The sequence below is a fragment of the Oncorhynchus kisutch genome, linkage group LG23 (assembly GCF_002021735.2).
Source record: "Oncorhynchus kisutch isolate 150728-3 linkage group LG23, Okis_V2, whole genome shotgun sequence".
In the NCBI taxonomy this organism is placed as follows: Eukaryota; Metazoa; Chordata; class Actinopteri; order Salmoniformes; family Salmonidae; genus Oncorhynchus; species Oncorhynchus kisutch.
This window is the reverse complement of record NC_034196.2, coordinates 13,976,278-13,988,275: the sequence shown is the minus strand read 5'-3', so window position 1 is coordinate 13,988,275 and position 11,998 is coordinate 13,976,278. Positions and strand designations below refer to the sequence as shown.

General features: G+C 43.8%; 1 protein-coding gene across 1 annotated transcript; it reads left to right on the top strand.

Annotated features, from left to right (window-relative positions):
• LOC109868651 (zinc-binding protein A33) lies at window positions 1-11,715 on the top strand. Its single transcript, XM_020458356.2, has 6 exons — window positions 1-788; window positions 1,287-1,382; window positions 1,464-1,697; window positions 2,156-2,178; window positions 2,288-2,403; window positions 10,381-11,715. Exons 1-6 carry the CDS (start codon window positions 156-158, stop codon window positions 10,923-10,925), a joined length of 1,647 nt encoding a protein of 548 aa, XP_020313945.1. The 5' UTR covers window positions 1-155; the 3' UTR covers window positions 10,926-11,715.
• Window positions 11,716-11,998: the final 283 nt, after the last annotated feature.

Sequence of the window (11,998 nt, the reverse complement as noted above, 5' to 3'; positions counted from 1 at the left end):
CGCCTCCTCACCAGCCCCTTCCTTTCCCACAGTAAACAGGAAGACTGAGCCAAGTCAGACCGGAGACCAGAGAGAGGAGCCAAACACGCAGGAGAAGGAGGACGTCTAAATAGCTGCAAATCCAGCATAAACAAAAGAGAAGTCTGACAAAAGGAATGAACATAAGGAGTAAGAATCACAGAGAGGTGGAGAAACTCCAGTTAACGTCTCAATACACCGTTGAGGTGGAGAAATCCGCTAAGAAAAGTTTTAAATACAGAGAGGGGGAGCTTTCAAAGCAAACGACAAAGGAAAAGCCTAGGCAGTCTACTATGGCTGGGCAAGTATCCAAGAGCTCAGCACAGCGACTCAGCCGAGACCTGACCTGTTCCATCTGCCTGGACCTCTTCAAGCAGCCTGTCTTTCTGCCCTGCGACCATACCTTCTGCCAGGCATGCATCGCTGGCTACTGGGGGGGCCCCAGAGGCCAGGTCCAGGGGGGGTCTGGATCCTGTCCACAGTGCAGGAAGGTATTCCCTGGCCAGAGCTACCGGCCCAACCGCATCGTGGCCAACATAGTGGAGAGCTACTGCCAGGGCCTGGAGGAGAGCGGGGGGCTGCTGGGGGACATGGGGGTACCAGAGAGGAGCTCTGGCCCTGCTCCTGCCCCACGCTGTGGCCGGCACCGAGAGGAGCTGAAGCTCTACTGTGAGGAGGACCAGGAGCTGGTGTGTCTGGTGTGTGGACTCTCTCAGGAGCACAGGAACCACAACATGGTGTGTGTCCAGGAGGCACAGCAGAGATACAGGGTAAATCCAAATTCAAATGGATTTCTGTTGCCTTTTTACACTGCTAAATTTCACAAAGAATTCTTGTAAAAGGCTTAGTACAGGGCAAAATATTTACAATAAGCCAAAGGGTCACAGATGCAGGGGAAATTGAGGACAGGAAAAATCCATTTTTGGGCCATGGATATAGTAGCAGTATTATGCATGGGAGGAATTGAAGCAAAACCTTTTTTGGGATCAAATATAGCACAGAAAAAGTGCCTTGGCATCAACAACTAAAATGGCAATGATTTGTCATACCACTTCAGGTGCCCCTTTATTTTTGTAAACCACTCATTATCCTCCGCTGTTCGTCTGTTTTCAAGTTGTATCCGGCTCTTTTCCCGTAACATTGTTTGTGCCAGCCTCACTCCCAGGGCAGATTACTGTATTTACCGTGGATGATCTCTGGTGAACTGTAGAGAACACAAGGCTGATGACTACTTACAGTAATGCTGCTGCTTTGTTCTGGCTATGCAGGCTTCTCTCAACAGCTCCATGGACTCTCTGAAAGGGGAACTGAACATGGCCCTGCAGTGTGAGAGAGAGACTGAGGAGGAGGTCAAGAAGCTCAAGGTAAGAAAAACTATAGTATCTCATACCTACACCTGATAACAATCTATATATTGCGCTTAAACCTTGATCTTCTCAAACTAGGAGCACACGGCGGACCTGAAGCAACGCATCGAGGCCCAGTTCAGCGACCTGCACCAGTTCCTTTACCAGGAGGAGAAGCTGCTGCAGGTGAAGCTGAAGACAGTGGAGCGCATGGAGCTGATCAGACTAGACGAACACAAGGCCCTGCTCTGTGTGGAGGTCTGCCGTCTGCAGAGGGCCCTGAACGAGATCGAGGACAATCTGAGGGTGCAGGACCCCTTTACACTGCTGCGGGTGAGACAGGACAGGGCTACTGTTTATTCTTGAACGACTACACTGAACAATGTTTAGGTTAGATTTAGATTATTTGCATGTGCTGTTTGAACAGAAATATGGATGTGAGGACAAACTAGCTTGCACACTTCTAGACATTTATATCTGCTATAATAATGTAGTAAGTATCTATTCTAGACATTCTACAGAAGGACCCCAGAGTGAGGGAGGAACACTTTAGGGTGGAACACAGGCAGAATGTGGGCCCATGACCTCACTCCTGGTCGATGGTGAGGATAAGGAGATTATAGGGACAGGCTCAGACCCAGGGACTTTCCCCCAACTACGGGGAGATCCCAGAGGGTGGGACAGCATTAGCTCAGACTCTGATGTCATATGGAACACTGCTTTTCCACTTGTTAACCACTGCCAAAGCTGATTATCACTCTCTCCCCTCTGTTTTTCCTGTCTCGTTCCAGAATATCAAGACCCTGCTCCAGAGGTGAGAGCATGGCGTGACGTGGGCCGTTTTAGCTTTCACCATGTTATTCCATAATGGGGTTTTCCTGTTTCTGATATGTATTGTCTAAAGCTTGTGTTGTCTTTGGCAGGCCTTCTCCGAAGTTTGAGAAGCCTACCCTCACGGCTCCCAGTCTATGTGAGGGGCGGTTCGCAGGGCCCCTGCAGTACAGAGTGTGGAAATCACTGAAAGGAAGCATCTACCCAGGTACTGTAATTTAAATAACTCATCTTGAATAGAGTGAATGTCAATTACAGCACGCAGGAGTTGCAATTCAGGAGCTTTCAGCTACTATTCTTGCTCTACAATGTAGGTGATTTGCAGTGTTGTAGTGCGGTCTCCAGACATGGTCTAGGTCTTGTCTCTGTGTCTGATACATTTGTACTAGGTCTTCACTCGGTCTCGCGGTCTCGGACAGCCAGGACTCACAATTTCTTCTTGAGACCAGTGGAGTAAAAAAATGTCAATTATCAGCTTCCATTCAGTCAGCGCATAAAACCGTTTTTCCATGCCAAATACATACACTCCTTTTTGAAACAATATCTTAACAGCCCTTATATCTATTATAGACATGTTTGCACAGTGGCGAACCTATAGGCCTTCAGTGTGTGACAGGTTCATGTTTCTGAAAGGACAGCAACCATAATACCAGCCTACTCATGTAGGAGAGAACACTTTTGGTAAAAGACAAAGGGCCAGTGGTGTAGCGGAGAATATGTGCCGTTTTTTTTTCAGTTGGCATTGCTTATACTCACTTTTTAAACCCTACTGATGCATATCAAAGTAGTGTAGTGGAGGTATACGACTTTTATATTATACTACGATTATGTAGTATAATATTAGAGAAATCATGCACAAAGTAGCCTACACAATCGCAAGGCACATGAAATACATTCACATGCTCGCAGCACACACAGCCCAGTTTCAGAGGAATATCATCTGCAGGCAGCAAGAGTGTCGCAGCTGTCATCTGGTTTTGGAATGGAGCAGCTCACAGAAGAATGACATCGGTACCCTGTAGGGTAGGAGAGACATTTCAACTCATGATATCTACCAGTAAATGCTTAACTAAAGCATCAATGGGTATGCAAACCAGGTATTGAAAATGTTTAGTCCGAAGTGTTGGTTAGTAGGCTATTTGTGATGCGCAATTGTCATCATGCACTATTTGCATCAGGGGTGTAGACATGGCTAAGCCTGGGTGGACAGAGGCCCACCCACTGGGGAGGCTGACCCTGACAGATTGATGTGGTCAGAGTCGGGCGGCCCTATACGCTCACAACGCAAGTTGCGTAGGGCCCTGCAAATTACGCAAGGGCCCCGCCTCCCCCTCGTGTCAAAGCAGGTGTCAATGTTTACAACTTGTATGAGAGGATGAAGCGGAACTATCCTTCTGGTTACGAAATCAGGTAAACTTGTGTTCTCAAACTTTCCAAGTTTGATGCCAGCAAATAACAGTAACGTTAAGTTGATGTGCTAGCTCGCAGTGTATCTCTCTCTAGTCTGTCTGTCTTGCTAACCTTGCTGGGCAGTGCATCTCTCTCTAGTCTGTCTGTCTTGCTAACCTAGCTGGGCAGTGCATCTCTCTGCATCTCTCTCTAGTCTGTCTGTCTTGCTAACCTAGCTGGGCAGTGCATCTCTCTCTAGTCTGTCTGTCTTGCTAACCTAGCTGGGCAGTGCATCTCTCTCTAGTCTGTCTGTCTTGCTAACCTAGCTGGGCAGTGCATCTCTCTCTAGTCTGTCTGTCTTGCTAACCTAGCTGGGCAGTGCATTTCTTGGTCTGTTTGTGTCTTGCTTGCCAGCCACTTCCAGGGTTGTGTTTCGTGACTTTGTGCCTGACAAAAGTGAGACTGAAATAAAACTATTTATTACGTTTAATAAAAGCCAACAGTGTTTATAAACTGCAGCTCAGAAAAGATAACTAACACAGACCCCAGTACTGGCATCTTCAGCAAGTACTAACACAGACCCAATGCAGCTGGCTTCAACAAGTACTAACACAGACCCAGGTGAAGGATAGGCAGCCTCAGCCAGTACTAGTACAACCAGAGGTGTACAGCCAGCATCAGATACATTGGCAAACAAGGTGAACAAGCTCCTCCAATCCGCCTCAATGCAGTTGGATATCGCAGTGAATTTAATCTCAAATGCAAAGGCCTCCCTCACTACATACCGGGAAACTGGATTCTCTGAGGCCCAAAAAACATCCAAAAGCATTTGTGAAGAAATGAATGTGGAGGCTGTTCAGAAAGAGAAGAGACTGAGAAACAGCAAAAGGCATTTCAGCTACGAGGCTCGTGATGAACCAGTGACTGATGCAATAAAAAACCTTGAAGTCAACTGCTTCAACATTGTGGTCGACTCTGCTGTAACATCCATGGATGAAATATTTGAAACACTCATCCAGGTGAAAACCAAATATGGAGTGCTGCTGACCTTCAGCACTGCCTCTCAGATGTCCAGTGAATCTTTAAAGGCTCACTGCATGGAAGTTAAACACTCTAACCTTCAGAAATGACTGTGACGTCAGTGGAATGGATCTGGCACACGAGATTTAGAATTGACCTGATCTGCCTTCAGATAAAATGACTGCCTTTGAGCTGCTTTCATTACTCTGTGAGAAAAACCTGAAGGAATTCTATCCTAACCTTTGGACAGCCCTAAGAATTACAGTCCTCCTACCAGTAACATCGGCAGAGAGGAGCTTTTCAAAATGAAAGCTCATCAAAATCTACCTGAGGTCTTCCATGTCACAGGAAGGTTTGAGTGGTCTGGCCATCATGAGCATAAATCATGAGTGTTTGAGTGGTCTGGCCATCATTGAGCATAAATCATGACGTGGGGAAACACATGTCCTATGATGACATCATTGATGATTTTGCCTCAAGAAAATGCAGAATAGGAATATTTTGACGGTAAGATTTTAATTCAAACATTCAAATGTTTACACACTTAGTAACATTTAAAGATTGTATGTCAGAAGTGCATTTGTGTAAATGACTGCTTAACTATGTGACATACTTTCTCAATTTCTTCCAGACAGTCCAGATAGACTGGTGCCCAGATAGACTGGTGCCCAGATAGACTGGTGCCCAGATAGACTGGTGCCCAGACAGACTGGTGCCCAGATAGACTGGTGCCCAGATAGACTGGTGCCCAGATAGACTGGTGCCCAGACAGACTGGTGCCCAGATAGACTGGTGCCCAGATAGACTGGTGCCCAGACAGACTAGTGCCCAGATAGACTGGTGCCCAGACAGACTGGTGCCCAGACAGACTGGTGCCCAGACAGACTAGTGCCCAGATAGACTGGTGTCCATGCTGATGCTGAATATGCCCAGGCTGTAGAGGGAGCCAAAGCTTATCACACAGCTGTATAGGTTTTATTGTACTATTTTGAGACATATAGCTGCAGCCATAGCCTATAGGCTTATGTTTACATTGTATAGACGAAGCTAATTGTATAATATTGTGAGGACTGGACTCATTACCAGGCAGCAGAGCCAAAGCTCAATGTTAAATTGGATTATTTTTTACATTTTATATTTTCTATAATTTCTTATTTATGTTAATGTTAATATTCACTTATCTTAAGATTCTATAGAAAATATTATATTCAATAAATATTGTTTGTTTATACCTCATCCTGTTCTGTATAAGTCTACTTATTCTTAGGCTGACTGATGGAGCAAACTGTTTTAAAGGAGGGAGGATTGTAGTGGGAACACTGGCATGTTAGGTGTGACTGTGGCAATGGCAAATGGTTTACATGGGTCGCGGGTCAGGTAGGAGGGCCCCTTGGCAGAATTTTGCTTAGGGCCCCAGGGAGGTCAGGACCAGCTCTGGATGTAGTTTAAGCATTTCTGTGGACTTTTGTCATTTGTCTATTTTTTCTGTGATTTTGAGTGTAAAAATCAAACAAATCTATTTGAAAACTCATTAAAAAACGAAGGAAAACTGGATTTTTCAAACAGGGTGCCTTTCCTTCTCTGGGCGGGCCATTTAGGGACTTTTTGGCAAAATTAGAGTATACCCACTTCTCAAGGCACAACTACACCACTGCATAGGGCCGATGGAAAGACAGCAGTCACACACAGAATGATATTAAAGGATAAGCCGTCCATAAACTAGGACACAGTAAGCCAGTAGGTCCCAATCATAAAAATACAAAAACACAACCATTAGGCATTTCCCAATCTAAATGTACAACTATTACTTCCCATCGCATATTTAACACATCATATAACCGGTGACTTCAAGTTTAAATTGGAACTGAGTGTTTTAACTACTACTGGAGATATGAAATCAATCATATATCTGTCAAAAATATATATATATATATTTATATTTGACTCAACATTCCATGATGTACATTAAGGCATTGTTGGAAGAATAGACGGATGCAGTTAAAAGAATGATTAATAGAACACCAATACATTTCTTGATAGTCCAAAAAATATTGCTATCAGGTTGTAAATCACAGCTGGCGATGTACATTGTTTGCTCCATTCTGGATGCACTGTTTCAGTTTCGATTACTCAATATTCTGGACAAAAACTGACAAATGTAACTAAGGCTGGGAATGTCAATACAATCAAACTAGCAAGGGCAAGCATCACAAGTCAGTCATAAGTGGGTGAGTGACTGACTTTTCCCCCTCATATCGTTTTTCAGTGGTTATACAGTGCATTCGGAAAGGATTCAGGCTCCTTGACTTTTTCCACATTTGTTACGTTACAGCGTTATTCTAAAATTGATTAAATAAAAACGTCAATCTACACACAACACGCCATAATGACAAAGCACATTTTTTGTTGTTGACATTTTTGCTAATTTATTAAAAATAAAAAGAGAAATATCTTATTCACATAAGTATTCAGACCCTTTGCTATGAGACTCTAAATTGAGCTCAGGTGCATCCTGTTTCCATTGATCATCCTTGAGATGTTTCTGCAGTATTGAAGGTCCCCAAGAACACAGTGGCCTCCATCATTCTAAAATGGAAGAAGTTTGCAACCACCAAGACTCTTTCTAGAGCTGGCCGCCCAGCCAAATTGAGCAATCAGGGGAGAAAGGCTTTGGTCAGGGAGGTGAGCAAGAACCCGATGGTCACTCTAACAGAGCTCCAGAGTTCCTCTGTAGAGATGGGAGAACTTTCTAGAAGGGCAACCATCTCTGCAGCACTCCACCAATCAGGCCTTTATAGTAGAGTGGCCAGACAGAAGCCACTCCTCAGTAAAAGGCACATGACAGCCCGCTTGGAGTTTGTCAAAAGGCACCTAAAGACTCTCAGACCATTAGAAACAAGATTCTCTGGTCTGATGAAACCAAGATTGAACTCTTTGGCCTGAAGGCCAAGCGTCATGTCTGGAGTAAACCGTATTGATATTTCATTTTTTTTTAAATACATTTGCAAACATGTCTGAAACCTGTTTTGTGTGTAGATTGATGAAGGAAAAAATATATTTAATCAATTTTAGAATAAGGCTGTAACATAACAAAATGGGGAAAAAGTCAAGGGGTCTGAATACTTTCCGTATGCACCGTACAAAGCTAGAGATGCAGGTGTCATTTTGTTAGCTCGCAAGAACTTGAGCGACTGTTATAAAATGAACATATCCCTTTGCGTTCACAAATTCAAAACAAAACAACTGATGAATTTACAAACGCGCAACACCTGCTGAATAAACATAGGCAAAACAAGTAATATTTAGTGAAGAATGCTTTAGATAACATGTAAACAGCCTAACCAGCTCTGCTACAGTGAGTAAAATGGTCAGAGTGAGATACATTTATGTCTGGAAGTAGTTAGCTAGAAAGCTAGCCAACAAGCATGAATTGGCAGGCAAGCTGCAGAAGGACGAGGAGGCTAGACATTCCCCATTGTTTATGAGTGCAATTTTGACAGCCAACTTGCTGAAAAGGTATGCGCTAATTTTGCTCTGGCTAGCAATAGTTGTTGATCTTGTTGTTGTTGTTGTTCATGCACATAACTGAGGGAGAGAGAGCCTACATTTTCATAGTTCCCAAATCCAAAAACCCATTCGGTGTATTTTGTGGCTTTTGGCAAATGCGTTCTAATGATCTAAAGTCTGTCTGTTGCAACTGCCTGTGAATGCACAGTCCAGTTCAACGTGAATGATGGCAGGCCCTACTGCCTGTGAACGCACAGTCCAGTTCAACGTGAATGATGGCAGGCCCTACTGCCTGTAAACACACAGTCTAGTTCAACGTGAATGATGGCAGGCCCTACTGCCTGTAAACGCACAGTCCAGTTCAACGTGAATGATGGCAGGCCCTACTGCCTGTAAACACACAGTCCAGTTCAACGTGAATGATGGCAGGCCCTACTGCCTGTAAACGCACAGTCCAGTTCAACGTGAATGATGGCAGGCCCTACTGCCTGTAAACACACAGTCCAGTTCAACGTGAATGATGGCAGGCCGGTGTGGCAAATGGATTGTTTGTATAAAGGTCAACCTCAGCTCTGATCGGCTATGTCGCACCGGTCTGTGTAGACTCTGTATGGACAAAACAGATGTTTTTATAGACTGCAGTGTCTATGCTTTAAAAAAAATGTTAGTACCTTCATTTAACTTGGCAAGCCAGTTAAGAAGAAATTCTTATTTGCAATGGCGACCAACCCCAGACAAACCCGGACGACGCTGGGCCAATTGTGTGCCGTCCCTATGGGACTCCCAATCACAGCCAGATGTGATGCAGCCTGGATTGTCTTAGACCACTGCGCCACTCGGGAACCCAAATTACCCAAACGCACGTATACTTTCCCGCTCTATATTTTCCCAAACATTCTAAGAATTGATGAAAACATGAACATATCTAAGTGGTCGCTTGTCAGAATGTTTATTTTTAATTCTTCCTGGGGGTGCATATGAACAGATTTGAATAAGATTTCATGTTTCTAAAATGCTGAATGTTCCACTTTAAGTACAACAATGTTTCACACACATAAATTATTTTCAAAGAGGTGGCAAACAACAGTTCCACTCACAAGATGATGATCATTTAAAACTTGACTTCTTGTTAAAAGTTATTTTTGAAAAGGGAGGAGCTAACGAATGATCAACAACATCCTCTTTGATAACACCTGCTGCAACCGCTGCAAACTAGCCGACAGCAAAACCTAGTCAGCTAGACTGTGGGGAAACTACTGCTCGCTATTGCGCAGTGACCTGTTGGACTTTAATGAGTGGGACTGTTGTAAAAACGGTCCCACTCATTAAGTCAAAATGTGATTGGTTTATTCCACTGTCACTCCAAAATGTTGCCCTAATACAGTTAAATGGCAGATGCCTTTATCCAGCTTCTGATGTCCTAGCCAACGGCTGACTTAGCTATCTAGATTTATCTCCCCCAGAGACCAGCAAAAACATCTGGAATTCTCTTCAGTGTTAACTCTTTCCTTTACAAAAACTGAAGAGATTAAATCAGAACTGTCTTTGAAAATAATAATATCATTATTATTATTATAATCATTATTTTATAAATCCTTAAACCTTATCTGAAGGCGTAGAAGGCCAATTGTTCCCCACTGTGTTTGGGTTAGTAATCATTGGTGGAGTGGCTCTATTTTCCCTCAGCATGAATTATTTACTATTCTGAATGTCTAAAGAATCCATATGTTGTCTTGTAATATGAACACAGAAATACTGGACATTTTCAACTCTTATTGTTGTGGTGATAAGACAAAATTACAATCATGGTCTTTAATTGGACTCGCATTTTGCTAGTCTCGGTCTTGACTCCGTCTCGGACCCCTTCTCCCCCTCGCGGTCTCGGTCTTGACTCGGTCTCACCCTCCCCCCTCTGGTCTCGGTCTTGACTCGGTCTCACCCTCCCCCCTCTGGTCTCGGTCTTGACTCGGTCTCACCCTCCCCCCTCTGGTCTCGGTCTTGACTCGGTCTCACCCTCCCCCCTCTGGTCTTGGTCTTGACTCAGATTCGATTTGCTCCGATCTTGTGCTTGAATCGGTCTCGCTTTAGCTGGTCTCCAACACAACACTGGTGATTTTCACAGAATTCACTACTTTACTACACAGAATTGACAATTGAATCGTTGTTTACTTATTTTAGACAGAAGGTTAAACTGTTGCATTGAGAATGACACTGCTGTACCACTTTTACCTGTATTATGGACTGTTATACTTGGTTTCCTTGCTCTCAGTTCCAGCTGCCATCACCTTAAACTCAAGCACGGCCAACCCGTGGCTCAGCCTGACCTCATCCCTCACCTGTGTCCGCTACCAGACCTTCAACCACTCTGTCCAGGACAACCCTCACCGCTTCAATGCTGCCCTGTCCCTACTGGGCAGTCAGGGCTTCACCCATGGCCGCCACTACTGGGAGATAGAGGTCTACAGCAGCACTGTGTGGACCGTGGGGGTAGCCAGAGAGTCTGTATCCAGGAAGGGGGTCATCAAAGCCCTGCCAGCCAATGGCTTCTGGACCCTGTCCTTGTCCTATGGAATACAGTACATGGCCTGTACATCGCCCCCTACTGTCCTGTCACTTGAGGAGCCTCTGGCTAGGATAGGGGTGTATCTGGATTATAAGAGGGGTCTGGTGTCTTTCTACAATGCAGAGAGCATGACACATCTCTATACCTTCCGTGAAACCTTCACAGAGACGTTGTACCCCTACTTCAATCTGGGATTCCTGGATAAAGTGCACGAGAACGAGCCCCTCAAAGTTTTCCTTCCCAAAATCTGACAGCCGCGGCACGCATCTACACATCGCAAAGCCTGAGGCGAGCCTTATACTGGTGCTAAACCTCCCTCAGAGTAGAACCGTCAGATAATATGCAACATAAAAAAACGGACACAAAATACTACCATTTTGTTTTAAGATGTTAACGAGTAAGTAGGCCAACTGTTCAACTTCAGAAATGTCTCAATATCTTACTGAAGTCATCTTGATGGGGGTCAGTGAGCTTCAGCATCAAGGTATGTTTAATGTTTTTGTCATCATTATTATTAATCCACAATAACCTTTTGCAATATTACAGCGTTCATTTGTACAGGCCTGGTGTTAACTGAATGATGAATACAAAATTGCCTTATTGTCTTACAATGTACGGCAGTTCAGTATTATGAGACAAAGGTGCGCCAATTATTTGGATAAGTAATTTTCAATGCATGATTATACTTTTCATGTAAATGTTTCAAAATTCAAAATAAACACTAACTTGTTTTGTGTCTCAGTGTTAAAATATAACAATTTTTTGGAGATGAACCGTCTCAGCAAAAAACAGCAACAAGCATGAACACACTTCTGTTTGTGAATATCAGAGCACAGGAAAGAAAAAACTCATTAAGATGTCATTTGAATAGTTTTCTGTGTGATTGTGTCCTTTTCTTACTGAGCTGAGTAATGGTCAAAGTTATTGGAGTAACATTTAAGATCCTTTGAAGTTACATGTCTGTACAATCTCAACAAGAGGACATTTCATATGCTTTTTCTTCCTTCCCATTCCCTTCACCTAATAAAAAAAAAAATGGTATTATTCACAAGTTATTTTCAGAAGGTAACTGCACTCAACGTAATGGCATAGGCCTAAGCTATTATCAGTGGAGCGAGAGAGAGAGAGAGAGAGAGAGAGAGAGAGAGAGAGAGAGAGAGAGAGAGAGAGAGAGAGAGAGAGAGAGAGAGAGAGAGAGAGAGAGAGAGAGAGAGCGAGCAGTTCAAACAAGCACATGGACATTTTGTATACCATTAGTAGCACTTTAAGGAAAGTATTGTCATTCCAACATGCAGGCTGACACAAAAACATAAATCAGTAATTG

What these genes read in the sequence shown, in the direction of transcription:
- LOC109868651 (XM_020458356.2), top strand. Translation starts at nt 156, where the DNA reads ATGAACATAAGGAGTAAGAATCACAGAGAGGTGGAGAAACTCCAGTTA. An exon ending in AGGCACAGCAGAGATACAGG is followed by an intron (nt 789 to 1,286) that starts GTAAATCCAAAT and finishes CTGGCTATGCAG; the next exon opens with GCTTCTCTCAACAGCTCCAT. An exon ending in AGGAGGTCAAGAAGCTCAAG is followed by an intron (nt 1,383 to 1,463) that starts GTAAGAAAAACT and finishes TTCTCAAACTAG; the next exon opens with GAGCACACGGCGGACCTGAA.